The 15,495-nt window shown below is 49.5% G+C and overlaps 9 protein-coding genes across 9 annotated transcripts; 5 read left to right on the forward strand and 4 right to left on the reverse strand.

The window, feature by feature from the left end:
* Positions 1-48: 48 nt before the first annotated feature.
* On the reverse strand, positions 49-3,234 carry Bathy01g01820 (COG0438: Glycosyltransferase (ISS); the record flags this gene model as incomplete). Its single annotated transcript, XM_007515223.1, has 1 exon — positions 49-3,234. The coding sequence occupies one exon, from the start codon at positions 3,232-3,234 to the stop codon at positions 49-51; it is 3,186 nt and encodes a 1,061-aa protein (XP_007515285.1).
* Positions 3,235-3,320: 86 nt separating this feature from the next.
* Positions 3,321-5,195, forward strand: Bathy01g01830 (unnamed protein product; the record flags this gene model as incomplete). Its single annotated transcript, XM_007515590.1, has 1 exon — positions 3,321-5,195. The coding sequence occupies one exon, from the start codon at positions 3,321-3,323 to the stop codon at positions 5,193-5,195; it is 1,875 nt and encodes a 624-aa protein (XP_007515652.1).
* Positions 5,196-5,682: 487 nt separating this feature from the next.
* Positions 5,683-5,892, reverse strand: Bathy01g01840 (unknown protein; the record flags this gene model as incomplete). The annotated part of the gene is made up of 1 exon (XM_007515569.1): positions 5,683-5,892. One exon carries the CDS (start codon positions 5,890-5,892, stop codon positions 5,683-5,685), a length of 210 nt encoding a protein of 69 aa, XP_007515631.1.
* Positions 5,893-5,961: 69 nt separating this feature from the next.
* Positions 5,962-7,134, forward strand: Bathy01g01850 (unnamed protein product; the record flags this gene model as incomplete). Its single annotated transcript, XM_007515685.1, has 1 exon — positions 5,962-7,134. The coding sequence occupies one exon, from the start codon at positions 5,962-5,964 to the stop codon at positions 7,132-7,134; it is 1,173 nt and encodes a 390-aa protein (XP_007515747.1).
* Positions 7,135-7,287: 153 nt separating this feature from the next.
* Bathy01g01860 (unknown protein) lies at positions 7,288-9,003 on the forward strand (the record flags this gene model as incomplete). The annotated part of the gene is made up of 1 exon (XM_007515297.1): positions 7,288-9,003. One exon carries the CDS (start codon positions 7,288-7,290, stop codon positions 9,001-9,003), a length of 1,716 nt encoding a protein of 571 aa, XP_007515359.1.
* Positions 9,004-9,088: 85 nt separating this feature from the next.
* Bathy01g01870 (pre-mRNA-splicing factor cwc2) lies at positions 9,089-10,390 on the reverse strand (the record flags this gene model as incomplete). Its single annotated transcript, XM_007515122.1, has 1 exon — positions 9,089-10,390. One exon carries the CDS (start codon positions 10,388-10,390, stop codon positions 9,089-9,091), a length of 1,302 nt encoding a protein of 433 aa, XP_007515184.1.
* Positions 10,391-10,670: 280 nt separating this feature from the next.
* On the forward strand, positions 10,671-12,506 carry Bathy01g01880 (centrosome protein SAS6; the record flags this gene model as incomplete). Its single annotated transcript, XM_007515589.1, has 1 exon — positions 10,671-12,506. One exon carries the CDS (start codon positions 10,671-10,673, stop codon positions 12,504-12,506), a length of 1,836 nt encoding a protein of 611 aa, XP_007515651.1.
* A 646-nt stretch (positions 12,507-13,152) lies between these two features.
* On the forward strand, positions 13,153-13,551 carry Bathy01g01890 (unknown protein; the record flags this gene model as incomplete). The annotated part of the gene is made up of 1 exon (XM_007515244.1): positions 13,153-13,551. One exon carries the CDS (start codon positions 13,153-13,155, stop codon positions 13,549-13,551), a length of 399 nt encoding a protein of 132 aa, XP_007515306.1.
* A 254-nt stretch (positions 13,552-13,805) lies between these two features.
* Positions 13,806-15,269, reverse strand: Bathy01g01900 (ATP phosphoribosyltransferase; the record flags this gene model as incomplete). Its single annotated transcript, XM_007515735.1, has 2 exons — positions 13,806-14,896; positions 15,107-15,269. The coding sequence occupies 2 exons, from the start codon at positions 15,267-15,269 to the stop codon at positions 13,806-13,808; spliced, it is 1,254 nt and encodes a 417-aa protein (XP_007515797.1).
* Between the last annotated feature and the right edge of the window lie 226 nt (positions 15,270-15,495).

The following is a 15,495-nucleotide window of genomic DNA, read 5'->3' on the forward strand; positions in this document are numbered from 1 at the left end:
GCAGAGAATTTTTTTGGAAGAGAGATGAGTCTGCGTACGACGCGGATGCTAAAATTCATCGCGCGTTCGCTTTTTTGCGTTCGTTCCCACCTGATCGTGCCAATGCCATCTCGTCGGCGCGGTGGCGGCGCGAAATATCGCGTCGCCCCATAGTTTCGGTGCCTCGGGGTTGGCGACGAGCTTTTCGTGGTACGCGGTCTTGATGCGTTCGCGAGCTCGCAGCTTCGTTTCGCCGTCGGCGTTGGCGAACTTTGTCGCCACAGAAACGTATTCATCCGCCGTGTCGACGACGTAATCGAGGATGCCCATGACTTTGTAGTATGCTTGCGTCCATCGTTGTCCGATCGTCTTACCGGGAAGCGTGACGACCGGTGATCCGACCTCAAAGGCCTCGCGCGTCGTGGTGTCTCCTCCGAAATACACGCTGTCGAGGACGACGTCCGATAACTTGTACATCGCCATCAGCTGATAGTGCTGCATACGTGGAACGAACACGACGCGGCTGAGATCGACTCCGCCGTGCGTCGAAAGTCTCTTGATTACCTTGAAGTGTAAATCTTCGAAGGTGTCAGACGTGAGCTGCATCAGGATGATGACGGCGCTCGAATCGCGCTTCTGTATTTCGCCCAGTATCCTATCAAACGTGACGTGATACTTGAACGCTGCTTGCGGGCAGAAGTACCACGTCGCGCTTTCGACTGAGAGCTTTCTCATTCCTTCATCGGGGATGAAGTCGATGTTTTCTCGAGTGAAATGCGAGAACGGAGCGTGACCCTTGATTACGGAAACCTCATCCTTCGTCCTCGGCACAAAGTACTCCCACGCTTGCTTGTTACTGTTTATCAACAGCAATTTCTCGGTGTAGAAAGTCTGCGCCCGCAACTTGTCGGGAAGTTCGGCGAGATCCCAAGATAGGAAGTAATCCATGATGAGCTCAGGAATGCCCGATGTCACCGGATGTCCGTGCGTGGTGATCTGCACGGGCGCGAGCTTTGCCATGGCGTAATCGTGCATCTCACCCGTCATGTGCAGGTCAAGATAGAGCAGAACATCAAACTTTCGCGCCTCAATCTTTTTTCGGTTCGCATCCAACACCGATTGACCCATTTGATGTGCCTCCAGGTAAATGTTAGACTCGGGATGCAGAGACAATAGCTTGTCCTCCTTTGTGATTGGGTTTCGCGGGAAGTAAACAAAATCAACTTCAAAGCGCTTGTCTTGTTGCAGGCCGCGGACGACGTATCCGAAGTTCCCCCAGATGCTCGAGTCGGGCGTGAAGAAAGAAGAGACGACCCCCAATTTAATCTTGCGGCTTTTGAGACGTTTCAAACTCGCTTTGCTTTCCCGGCTCGTTAAGTACCTGTCGTCGCGCTCGTACGCGAGTCGCGGAGAAAAGTACTCCAAGTTCTTGTTCAACGTTGCCTTCAACCGAACCCATTTGGAGTATTCTTCCTTGTAATCGCACTCGGTGTAGTAATACGCGACGGAGAATGCGTTGGCCAGTGCGTTTTCGCGTTGACAAAAGAGGTCATCCCGGGCCAGAAGCGCATCGACCATAGCGTTGAACCCTCGAATCGTCTCTCTCTCTTCCTCTGGGCTCAGCGGGAAGTGTGGCACCATGGTGGCGCGATACACGTCCCAGCAGTCGCTATCTCCAGCTTGCGACGTGTTCAGTCCCAAATCGAAACTCTTGACAGCGCGAGCGTGCTGATAACGGATTTCCCGATAATACCCGCTACGCACGGCGGCTCCGTAATACGCCGCAGAATCCGGCTTGAGAGGCGGACTCAGACGCTCGGCGTTATCAATGGCGAACTCGAGATACTCGACCCCGCGGTTTGCCATCTCGCGATTGCCCGTATTATCGCCCGATGTCATTTCCAAGACACCTAGGCTAACGAGCGCGTAAGAGTTGAGCTCGTTGAGCTCGAGAGCCCGACGATACTTCGCCATCGCTCCATGGACATCTCCACGATTTTCTTTCACTCGACCTGCGACGAAGAGTGCGTCGGCAAATTCCGAGTCCGAGTTGAAATTCCGTCGTTCGAGCGTTCTCTTGCCGTTGAACAGCTCGTGCGCCGAGCCGAGGACTCTGACCCAATCGTCCGCGCGCCCGGCGAATCCAGCATTTCCCCAACCGAAAACTTGAGACGCGTACACCTGTTGCGTGCGCCGCATGGAGACCTTCTCTCGCGACCAGTAACTATCGATCGCCTCGCTCAGTGCTCGCTCAAAAGCGGCGAGATGTTCTTCCGCGTCCTCGACGTATTGGTACATCGTGGCGAAAGTACCGAGCGTCTCTGGAAGCGCGCCAAGATTCGAGGTAACGACGTGCACGCCCGCACTCAGCGCCTCGATGGCGGCAATACACGACGTCTCCTGCCAGATTGACGGATACGCGAAGATGTGCGCCTTCGTGAGCGCTTCTCGCACCTCTGCGTTCGACACGGCGCCGTGATACTCGCACCCGGGATGCTCGCGACAGACGTCGAACAGTTCTTCAAACGGCTCGTCTCGATGACCCCATCCGTAAATTGAAAAGCTCGAGTAAACGTCCAAACGTAGTTTACCTTTTCGCGCCTCGTACGCCCGCACAAACGCCCGCACGAGCAACCCGAGTCCTCGATGCGGCGTCGTGTGATAGATCAACCGGATCGTCGTTCCGTCGCTCTCCGTTCTCCTCGATCGAGCGAAAGGTTCGATCGCATTCCGCAGCACCACCGCCTTCTCCTTGAACACGTCCCCGAACACCGACTCGTACGCCTTTCTTTGCCACTCGCTCACGAATACGAACAAATCAAACCTCTCCCTCGACCACTGCTGTTTCAGGTGCGCGCTTTCCACGTCGTTCGGCAAATCGTGAAACCATAAAGCGTTCGGCTTTCTCTTGTCCTCGCTTAAATCTCGCACGCGCGACTTCACCACGTGCCATCGGTCGAGTAAGACTTTCGGGACGCGATCTTGTAGTTCTTTTGACATGAGTTCCGTCCCTCCTCGTGCGTTTGCCGTCGTGCCATCGTCTAGAAGAACTCCTTTCTTTGATGATTTTTGCTCGCCGGTCATCTCGTTTAACTGCTTCTCGAGTAAATCGATTGTATTCTCAATCCCATCGAGCGCATCCTCGTTCGCGCTGATTTCGACGGTGAAAACGCGCGTTAAAAACGTCAGAGCGAAGAAAATCGCACTCGTCGTGGTCGTTCTTTTGCGGGGTTTCCATTTTCGCGGTTTCGGCATCTCTCGCAACCGGTCCGTTCTGTTTTGATATCTTTCTGAAGAAAATTCCAATTAATTTCCCTCAGAACAAAAACAGTTTGAAAGACATGTCGTCTGACGACGATTCAGACGAGGACGAGAGGTCACGATCCTCCGAAAACGACGACTCAGAGGAAGAGGAAGGAGAGGAGCTCTCAACCTCGCGCTTGCTCGCGAGAAGAAGAAGAAGCGCAAAAGCGAGAGAGAAAGTACTCAAACGTGCTTCGTTTGCAAAACTTCTCCAATTGGCGAAACCGGATTCCCGATGGATTCTGTTCGGCCTCCTGTCCTTGCTCTTCCGCTTACCGTTCAGCGTTTCCATGCCACACTTCGTGGCGATGACTATAGGAGCCGTCGTCGACGGAAACCAGCAAAAATTTATGAAAAACGTTCGGTACTTTTTATGCGCCGGCGTCATCAACGGATTGTTAGACTTTTGGAACGTGTTTCTGTTTTCCTTTGCGCAAACGAGAATAGTGCGACGGTTAAGACGAGACGTGTTTCGTTCAATCTTGAGGAAAAAAATCGAATGGTTCGATTCGAGGACGACGGGGAGAGTGGCGTCGATGCTCTCGTCGGATTGCGGGGAAATTGCGAGCGATTTGTCTTGGGTGTTTCGAAACTGCGTGGAGTGCGTGGTGCGAGTTTTAGGGGTGTCGGCGTATTTAGTGTGGTTGGATTACCGACTGGGCGCGTTGGCGACGGCGGCGGTGCCGGCGTCGGCGATAGCGAATCACTTTTACGGGAAGTGGATGGCGAGGAATAGCGCTCGAGTGCAAGAAACGTTGGCGAGCGCGAACGATGTCGCGCACGAGGCGATCGGGAACGTGAGAACGGTGCGAGCGTTTGCGAACGAGGCGTACGAGAACGACCGATATGGATTCGCGGTGAGTCGATGGTATAAAGAAAGCGTCGAGCAAGCGATATTTTCGGGAGGGTATTTTACCATATTTTATAGCTTGATATCGTCGTGTTTCGTTCCGGTGATGATATTATACGTGGGTGGGAGATTAGCTTTAGACGAGGACATGGGCGCGGAAAAGTTGGTCGCCGCGATGTTGTACCAATCTCAGTTGCAAGAGTATTTTGGGCAGCTTTTGAACGCGTTTACGAGTTTATTCAAAGCGAGCGGAAGCGCGACGGAGGTTTTTAATTGTTTAGAAGAAGAAGGAGAAGAAGAAGAAGAAGAAGAAGAAATAGGAAAGGAGAAGAACAAAAAGTTGATGAAAATGGACTCGTTCAAAGGTCACGTTCAGTTTCAAAACGTGACGTTTTCGTATCCTTCCACTTCTTCTTCTGCAACAACAACGAACGTATTGAATTCGGTATCGTTTGAAGTCAAACCGAACGAAGTGGTCAAATTACAGGGCGTTTCGGGACGAGGCAAGACGACGTGTTTGCACCTGTTGCAAAAATTTTACAAAGTAAATCGAGGCGCGATAACGTTAGACGGTGTAAACATCGACTCCTTATCCTCGGAATGGTTGCGTAAACGCGTCATATCGATCGTCTCGCAAGAACCGGTGTTGTTTTCCGGGACTATTTTCGACAACATCGTCTATGGCTCGGATGAATTTGATGTGGTATTTGATGGAAACGGACGAAACGAGAGCAACATTCCAAGAGAGGTATACGAACGCGTCGTCAAAGCGGCCAAAGCGGCGTTGATTTACGACGACATCGCGTTGGATTTATTTTCCAAAAAGATTGGTGAGCGAGGATGCACTTTATCGGGCGGGCAAAAGCAACGCGTAGCCATCGCTCGAGCGTTGTTCGCGGATCCGAAGATTCTCTTGTTGGACGAACCGACGTCGGCGTTGGACGCGGAGAGCGAAAAGATAGTCATCGAGGCGTTGAAAAGAGCGAGTAAAGGAAGAACGGTGTTAGTCGTTAGCCATAGTAATAATCATTTGATGTTGGAGGATAGAGTGGTGCGTTTGTAGTATAAGGTACTGCTTTATTGGTATGTGTATGTAAACTTGGACTTTAAAAGAGTTAATGTTGAGTACGCATGTGGTACTTTAAACTACTAGTATGACGATACCTCTTCTCGCACACATGGCATTCAAACGGTTTCTCGTTCGTGTGAATACGCATGTGTTTTTTTTCAAATTACCAAGTTGACGAAAAGCTTGAAGGAATAATAATAATACAACTGCTGCAAAAAAAAAACGGTGATCTTTTCCAATCAAATTCATGTGTCATCCTTGCGCAGGGGCCATGCTATAGGAGTAATCGAATTAATATCGACTGCGCGATGCAATGAACTTAGGAATGTCGTACCTAATCTTCTCTGTATTTTTATCCGTTTAACAAATGCCATCGCCGAAGCGATGGCAATGAATTAGGGTTTAGGATATGTTATGAATTTCAATTATTTATTTAGGGCTTCAGAAAAATAGACAACTGTCTTTTGTTTTTTGTCGTCCCTCACTTTTGTCCGTACGACAAAATGTCAACGACGAAGACGACGACGAAATCTCTCCAGCACTTCATCAACCGCGCGAACGTTTTAACCTTGTACCGAAAAGCTTTACGAATAGCCTCCCAAACGAAATCTGGGAAAGAACATAAACAGGAATTGTTCGGGGAAATTCGAGAGCAATTCGAGACGCACAAACACTTGAAAACGGACGACATTGGACACTTGTTATCGGACGCGCGATTACGATTACGAGCGCTTCGCGAATTAGTCGACATGACTTTATGATGTCTTGTTCGTTTCGAAACTCGTTAGTAGGTTCAGGTCGGAGAGGCGAAGCGTTGCGTGCGCTTTTGTCCGACGCGAAGAGTTCGTTCGTGGCTTCTTCAAACGTCGTCGTCCGCAGAGAAGAAGAAGAAGAAGAACAAACGGAAGAAGAATCTCTGGGAGTGTTTGTTGCGAGTGGTAGTGAAGGAATTAAAATCAATGCAAAGATATTCACGTTGGAGAAGGATTTATATTACCCGTTATCGTCCGCATTCGCCATAAACTCGGCGCGGACGAAAGCGCCGCGGTTCGTCGAGGCGGCGAAAAGAGTGGCGTCTGGATTTGAAGTGCACGCGTCGATGGCGTTGAATTTATTGCTCGATTCGAGTTCGTATCGCGCATCGTGTCCTCCTTTGACGGGTCAACTGGACCCGTCCGTGCCTTTGTTATGGGACGCTTCACAAATCGCGCTGTTGCGAGGCACGCCGACGTTTGAAAGCGTCGTGACGAGGAAGACGTTTGTGAAGAACGCGCACGCGGGGATATTCGGGGAAGAGAATAAGGCGGTCTCTTACGAGATGTTTGCGTGGGCGATATCGACGGTTCTCTCGAGAGCTTTGTCCGTGTCTTCGGAAAACAAGAACATTGATTCTTTGTTCTATTCGTTCATTCCCGGCGTAGATTTACTCAATCACGACGCCAACGCGAACTGCGAGATTCGATTAGTATCGAACAAGAATAACGCATCAACAAGTATTGAAGTGTACGCGATACGCGATATAGAGAACGACGAAGAGTGCACCATATCCTACGGTAATCATCGCTCGAACGACGAATTATTGCGAAAATACGGTTTTTGCGTGCCAAACAACCGGAACGATTCCATCGACGTTCGTTTACGCGCATCGAATACGTTTTTGAAAGTAGATCGAAAAACCGTCGACAAACTCTTTCTGGAAGAGAACAGAAGCGGGCAAAAACAGGACGACTTCGTCTCTAAATACAACCGCAATGAAGTGTTAGACTCCATAGCAGAGCAGAAAGCGACGTTGGATGAAGTCGCGGTAAGAGAACCCGCGTTGTTAAAAGGTGGAGAAGAACGGAGCGTTGGAAAAAAATGGCTCCGGGCGATTCGGTTGCTGAGAAAAGGCCAATACGAACTCTTAGACGCGACCGAAAGGGCGTTTCACTGATTGAACAATGAGTGCTAGAGTAGATAGAACGTATATCCTCGTGCTCTCTCTTCGATTTTTCACGTTTTCTTTCGCACAAATACGTACTACTAAAACATCCTCACATGTTTCACTTCTCGTTCGCACGGAAAGTGTCCTCACATAATATCCAACATGTCAACCGAGAAGAATAAAACGACGAAGGATAAACCTCCGTCTGAAATTCTTCTCACTCGCTTGGGACATATCAAAGACGTCCACAAAGTCGTCTCGATTTTGTTTCCAGACGATGCGGACGACCCGGTCTTGACGCGTTCGCAAACGTGGCTGCGTCCTACACATGCAACACCGTTGGGGAAATCTGCATCGTCTGCATCATCAACAACATCGAGTAGTCACGAGGAGAACGACCGAGTGAGGATTGCACTCAACACGAACGCGACTGTGATAGCTTTAAGTCGTTTAAACGTTTTGGTCGTGTGCTCGGTTTGCAACGACGACGCCGACGAGAAAGGTGGTGATGATAACGACACGAGACAACACCAAGGTGTGATTGAAATACAAGCAACCAAGAAGAACAAAACGAAGAATAAAGATATTCGCACACACGGCGGCATTTGCGCGCGTTCGTTGGCGTTTGTCGATTTTGCGCACGATGAAAAGCCGTTCTTACTGGTAGGGTTGTCTACTGGTCGTTTGGAAGGGTACGATTGTGCGGATGTTTGCTCGCCGCGATTGCTCTTCTCGAGGAAGGTTTCGAGAGCGCCTTTGGTTTCTATTCGAGCGCGGCCGTACGGGCAACGCCTCGGGCCGAAGAAGGAAAGCGACGACGACGACGAAAGTGCGGTCTTAGAAGAAGAAGAGGACGTGACGATTTTCGCGGAAAATGGGGACGTGCTGCGAATAGATGCATTGGAGATGAAATCACATTTACACCGGTTACGAATGGCTCGAAAGCAATACGCGCAAGATTTTCAACCGGAAAAGGACGATTACAACACGTTAACCGGGATGGTCAAATTTGACGGATTTAAAAGAATCGCGCCTATTCGCGACGGCGTGTGCGTAGGTAACGTGCCTTTGACGTGCTCAGAAGTTGGTTTGCGCGAGAGAAGTAAAAGTCGTTTGAATACATTGTTGTTTAATACCAGCGACGACTCGGACAGCGACGACGACGAGAAGGATGAAAACAAGTTTGGCTTCGTCGCTTGCGGCAAGTTCGGGACGATTGCGTTCGTGCAAGCGTCTGGTGGGTCAAAGTTTGGCGCCGTGGAAGCTGTATCCATGGCGGCAAAGAAAGTATTTTCGTTTTTCGCGAAGAAGACGAAAGATATTCAAAAAAAGCGATTCGATATTGTCGCCGATGGTGATGATGGCGACGATGATGAAAACGAATCCGAAGAAGAATCTGAAAACAAGACGGCGTTGAAACCGTCGAAATGGAAATCCGCCATCGTCGACGGACCGAGAAAAATCAATACTATTCTCAACTCTCCCGACGGATCTTTCCTCGCAACGACTGATTTACTCGGACGAGTGAGCACGTACGATTGCAAATACGGCAATTTGAGTATGCGGAGTATGCTGAAAGGATGTCGCGACTCGGACGTAGGATTCATCAACCAAAGAGATTTGGTCGTGTTGTCGCCACACCGAGGTGGCGGTGTGATTGAATACTTTCCCGCGCGGTTAGCGTTCACGAAAGCCGTGCAAATGGAGAAGGAACTGGTCGTTGGAAGAGATTCGAGGATACTTTCTTCGGCGCGTGCGTTTGGAACTTTGTTTAATAATAATACAAAAAAAGCGGAACCAGAAGAATTGTACAACACGAACTCGTACTTGTTAGGACCGGATGGTAATATAGATAGAATTAGCACATTAGTTAGTTAGTTAGTTATAGTTGCTAAAGTATTTGTCTTCAATTGCATATTTACTACTGCGTTGTACTACCAGGTACCTGCTACGCTATAGATAGCTATTCGTAATCGTCTGGATCGAACGTGACTCCGTCGTCATCGTCCTCCTCTTCCTCTTCTTCTTCCTCGACGTTGTTACTTTTGAACGATTTTCTGTTTCTCTCTTCCTCGTCTTTCTTCTCTTTCTCCGCATCTTCCATCGCTTTCTTCCCTTGGTCGTCGGCGTAGAATGCCGACGTGTCTGGATACGCTTCTCCTTCTTTCACCTGCGCCATCATCTTCTGTTCCAAGGCGTCCTTCGCAGACATTTCTCTCTGCTTCTTTTCAATCCCACGAATAATCGCATCCGCGACTAACGTCTCGCGTTCTCTCTTCACTCTCACAATTGCCACGGGATTAGGATCGTCGTTCGCCCATCTCACGGATAACGGCAACTCGTGAATCTTTGAGTTGCCAATCCTCTGGCCTTCCATCGCTTCTTTCGCAAACTCCGCGCTCGCGCGAAACTTATACCTCACGAAGCAAAAAGTTCGATCGTGTTTCACGTCCACGGCTTCAATCGCTCCCCACTCGCCGAAATCTTTCCTAATCTCTCGTTCCATTCGATCCGAACCCCAATGTTCCGGCACCGACCCGGCGTAGTAAATGAACAACGTCCTCACGTCTCTCAAATAACTCCCCGCGCCGCTGTTGTCCGCTTTTTCTAACGCATGCTTCGACCTCCCGAACAAATCGTACATCAAATCCTTTCTCTTCGCATCGTCCAAGCCGGTTGGCAACCTGTGTATATACTCGCAACAGTTCCCGTACGTGCACCTCCCTCTCGCAAAGTGCAAACACCAATAAATACTCGTATTCTCCGTCGTATCCGCCAACGCGTCCGCTTTCGTCGTCCCGCAATCAAACGCCGCCACGCACCTCGTCGGTGCCGGTTTCCGATCGTGATACGACATCGCCCCTGGTGTCGTCGCAGATTTCCCGTACCAAACGTTAAACTCCCCGGTTTGCGCTTTCATTTGCCTCTCTCGCGCGTCCTCGCACGGTAAATCCACCTCTGGATTCCATTGCACTTTCGCCTCCCTCGATAAAGCCACCGATCGCGCCTCGAGCGTCCACCAGTGCGAATTTTCGTTCACCTCTGCAAAGTCATCGTCGTTTTCGTTTGGATCGTCGCCTCCGCTTCGTTTCAAAGTCGCGTCGTTCCTGTTGTGCGACCAAAGCGACGCGTGTACCGCTGCGGCGGCTTTGACGATTTGTTGTTGTTGTTGTTGTTGTTGTTTTCCATTTCGGAGCGATGGTTTTGGTGGTGGTGGTAAACTCGGTCCTTTGTACACCTCCTCGTCGTCCTCTTTTTCGAGCATCGTCGCTTCGAAGGCCCCGTTCGAGCGCGTCTTCTCTTCTCGCGCTTGCTTCTTTAGAACAACAGCAAAGAGAGAGATGTGATGTGCGAGAAGAATGGAGAATTCACCTTCGAGAGAGATACATCACACAAACACACACGTCTTTTTTATCCGTCCAAAAATTTTCCCGCCTAAATTACGTACGTCTTGAAAAGTCTCGAAAAGTCAACAACAACTTCGGGAGGAATTCAAAACATTTTCCTTCATAACTTAAAGAAACGCACTACTAATACACGCAATAATGGAGTACGTGGTGACTCCGAACACGCGCAGGAGGAACACGAACGCGTCCACGCCTGGGGTTTCTTTTTCTTCCTCTGAGAACACGAATATTAAAAAGAACAACAACAAAAATGTCACCCAACATTCTCGCGCATTCATCGTCGAAGGGAAAACGAACGAACACTGGGACCCGATGACCGATTTAGACGTCTCGAAAGTCTTGTTTCACGAACACGTCCCGGTGGCGATTCGAGGAAAAGAGGAAGAGGAGCATTATTCGGAGACTACGAATGAAGAGGAGCTCGAAGAAGAGCGGGTGGAAATATGCTCGGTGAGAGTCATGCTCGGCCCAACGGGGAACACGCAAACGAGTTCAAAGAGCAGAGTGCTGAGAGTGCACGTGCAATCGGAGAAAAATCCATTCTTCAGTCACTCGATGGAAGTGAACGAGGAGGAGTTTAACTTTCGCTTGAAAAGAGAACAGAACATACGAGTGGATTTTAACCAGTTTCCGACGCATTTTATCGATTTGTTGAGAGAGTGTTTAGACGGGATGGCGGAGGACGATATCGGCGATAAGGACGGGAACGGAGAGGAAGAAGAAGAGGAGGAAGATACCGCGGCCGACGAAAATGTGTTGTTGTTTCGAAGGACGACGAGGAACAGTTCGAGGAAGTCGCAAAAGGTGAACAAAAGTACGGACGGGAAGAAGAACGCGTTTTTTGCGGTGTTGACGGTGCCGGAGGAGAAGAAGATGAAAAGAACGACGGACCCGTCGGAGGCCGGGCGAGAGGACGGAGGGAGTAGCGTTACTAATAATTTCTCGTTATTTACGATATACGAAACCAACAAATTCAACACGGTTGGACGGTTGTCGTTGCGATTCGCGCGCGCCTCGGACGAGCAGCTGAAGAAGTTATTAGCCGGACGCTTGTTTGATGCGAACGAGGACCGAAACATGTACCAAAAAATAGCCGAAGAGCTTCGCGAGAGTATAGCCGACGCCGAGAAAGAAGTCAAGATCGCGAGAGAACAAGAGCGATTGGCGAAAATGCAATACGCCTCCGAAACGGCAGCAAACAGAACGGAGTTGGAAAACGAACGAGCGCAATTGCACACCAAAAACGAAGCGTTAGATAAACAAGTGAGAGATTTACGCGACGAATTATTTCTGCGCACGCAAACGCAAACCGAAATCGAAATGCGCAATCGCGTTTTAGAAGAGGAGTTGCAATCCCTGCGCGACGAGGTTGCTGAATCGCGCGTGCAACTTCGAAACGCGGACGTTAAGCTTCGCGATAAAGACCAAGAACACATGGCTAGACTCCACCGCGTCGAATGGCTCGAATCGCAACTCAACGACAAAGACGAAGTCAACGCGCTCGTTAAACGACGATTAGAACAAGCTGAAGCGCACATTCAATCCCTGGATAAATCTTGGAACCAGTCTCGAGAACAAACTGAGAAAGCAGAGTCCATCGCCATTGAGTACGCGAACGAAATAAAAAAAGGGAACTCCGTCATCGAACGCTTAGCGAACGAACTGAAAGCGGTCAAATCCAAATCCAAACTCCGATCCACCGTCGTCTTACAACAAGAACAACTCTTAGAGGAACAAAAGCTCAGACTGGACAAAGCCTTGGACGCGAAACGGCAAACCGAGGAGGAAAAGGACATTTTACTAGAAGAAACCGAACGCGTGAAGCTCAAACTCAGCGAAAAAGACCGACGCATCTCCGAACTCGAAGACGAAAAAGCGAGCGACGGCAAGATGATATCCTGGTTGAACGCGCAAATCAACGACGCGCAGTTAAGACGGAGCGCACAAAGCGACCTCGAAAAGTTTGCGTTCTGAGTATTCGTTGTTTTTTTGAGTTCGTTTATAGCCAGTGTAAATTCAAAGTGTTTATTATTCTGTTTTATGCACTACCGCGTCAAAGCGCTTCGCGTCTTGCCTTTCCGCCCAGATCTCTTCCTTCTGCTCTTTTTCTCAAAATGCAAGACAAAAAATTCTTCATAATTCGTATACGATACACAACATTAACAACACAAACGCAAACGTTTAAAAACAAAACTTCGTCTCATTTTGACAACAGGTACGCTCTGACGATCCACCTTTGCACGGCGTGTATTTTCTCTCTCTGTCTCTCCTTTCTCGGACGAGGATTACGATGATGTTTCAATTGGAATTTGAAAAGGCGCAAACGATCGAAATTTTAAATTAGGGGTGTTCCCTATTCCTTCTCTCTCTCTCTTTCGCAAACGAAAAGCGTTAAAATAAACATCCGATCAACAACAACCGCGCGAAAGAGGTGTTTTTGAATGCGCGTAAAAGGTGTCTCTGAGCACGTACCGATTTTGATGGAGAGCACTGTGAGAACTTGCACGTGCATTCAAAATTAATCCAAATTCTGACCCTCACTCGTCCTCTCTCTCTCCAAAAACAACACGAAACGCACTTTGGCGAACGCAGAGTAAAGATAAAAACATTCAATTAAAAAATGGCCATTAAAGCGTCCTCAATCTCGAAGAACCCACTGACGTTGATCGGCGATTTCAGCAATCCACTGGGAATTGCCGCCACGGTAGTCGTCATCGCTTTAGTTTTAGGCTGCGCGGGACAACTCGTTCAGTTGATCAAACCGTTGTTGGTATCGTCGACGAAGGCGAAGAAGGGCGGATCGAAGAGAGCGGCTTCGACTCGCTCTGCGAAGAAGCCGACGCCGAAAGCGAAAGCGGCGGCCCCGGCTTCTGCGTCGAAGAGAACTTCGTCGTCCGCGAGAAAAGCGACGCCGAAGAGCTCTTCGGCGGCGAAGAAATCGACGGCGGCGGCGAGTTTGGTGAGCCCGACGAGAACGAGCACGAGAACTAGAACGCCGGCGAAGAAATACGCGGCGTAAACGAAAACTTTACTGAGATTTACAACTATTACAACAAGAACAACAAGAACAAAGAGAAAATCATCAAACAGAACGCGCGGCACGTTCGCGTGAGAAAAATATTCTGAAAAGTAGATAGCATTTTGTATTAATCATGCAGATATGGACATAAGCCATCTTGCGGGAGGAATCATCTCGGTAACGTTGTGTTTTTTGTTTAAAAAATCGTGTCTAGCTTAGGATATAACTTAATCAATCGTGCGCTTTTCATAGTATTATCTCGCCACTGGCGCCTCCCCGCGAGCCAAGTGGTTGAAATCTTCCGATTTTAAGCCAAGCTGCGTTAACAAGCTCGTCCATCTCGGTGGTTCTTCGTCAAACACGTACGTCATAGGAAAGACCAAGACCCCGCTGCCGCCCATTCTGCGTAAACTCTTCACCGTTTCGTATATCCTCGTTTTCGGGACGCCGATAGAGACCGCGTAAAAATGACCTTCTTTGACAGCTCCGTCACTTTGTGGCGTGTAAATCGGCGACACCGTTGGCCCTTGTAATCCTCTCAACAAACTCCCCCCGCCGCAAATCTTCTCCGCCACGCTCTCGGCGCTCGAGCCTCGGACATTCGCCGTGACCATAAACACCCCGTCCGCTCTCAAATGCGCCTCCAATCTTTCCAACATTTCGTGAACAATCTCTAACACTCCCGGTCGTTTCAACAACGCCTCTCTCGAGGCTACTAAGCACCCTTGCGAATCCAACACTCTCCCGCCTTCAATTTCTTTCAAGTTATTTTCTCTCAACGTGGTCCCGCTCGAGACCAAATCTAAGATGCAATCCGCCGCACCCATCGCCGGTGCAGCTTCCAACGCCCCATCCGCGGTGGAAATAACCACGTTCTCCATGCCTTGATCCTTAAAAAACTGCGTCGCGACGTTCACGTACGCCGTGACCACTCGCAACGGTCTCTCCTTGGAAAATCTCGGGTCTGATTTCAATTGGCTCAACGAGTTCACGTTCTCCCACGCCTGCGGCACCGCCACGGCTAAATGACACCCGCCAAACCCGAGCGCGTCGTGCACAATCACCAAATCCTCGTCCTCGTTACCAATTTCCCTCAACATGTCGTACCCAACAATCCCAATATCCACGTCTCCAGTCAACAACTTTCTCACGACGTCCGTCGCTCTTTGGAACCACACCTCCATGCCGGGGACGTTTGGAATCTCCGCCGCGTATTGCCTCGGGTTTAGTTTCCGCACGGAAAGTTGACACGATTTCAATAACCCTTGCGTGTCTTCCGCCATGCGGCCTTTGGATGGAATGCCCATGCGGATCGCCTCGCGCGCTTCGATCGGTTGTCTTTTCACTGCGACGTCGTCGCGTCGTAAAAATTTTTGTGTGAGAGTTTGTGTGTCAGTTTTATCCAAACCTCCCACCAGAAGTGGATAGAGATGAGAGAGAGAATGTACTCACGGCGGCGTCGACAAAACGTCTTCTCGATACTATCGCGTCAACACTAAGAATACTCTAATAAACGAGAAAGAGAGAAAGAGAGAAAACAATATATAAGACTCACGTGGTTGCGCGTTTCCTCCTTGCTGCGGGATGGACATCGCAACGAGAGGCACACGACATCGGCGTTGCCTCCGGATCCCCTTAAACGCAGTAAGCCTTTTCGGGTGAAAATTGTGTGTCTTGTTCTGGTTGTGCGTCGTCGTCGTCGGCGCGGCGGAGCTCATCATCATTCGCGCGGGGGTAAACATGATTTTAATGAAGGAGAAAGTGTTCTTTCTCGCGAGAGTAAGCTTTCCAGGCAGGAGTTCTCTCTGTCTCGGGGCTCGCACAAGACGAGAAAGCAATCAATGAGGAAAGGAAGCAAATTTTTTGTTTTTTGGCTGCCACGTTTCAACACATTCTCGTCCAAATTTTTGGATAAAAAAAAGCTTTTGACACAGAAAGAGAGAA

This window comes from Bathycoccus prasinos (genome assembly GCF_002220235.1).
Source record: "Bathycoccus prasinos genomic : Chromosome_1".
In the NCBI taxonomy this organism is placed as follows: Eukaryota; Viridiplantae; Chlorophyta; class Mamiellophyceae; order Mamiellales; family Bathycoccaceae; genus Bathycoccus; species Bathycoccus prasinos.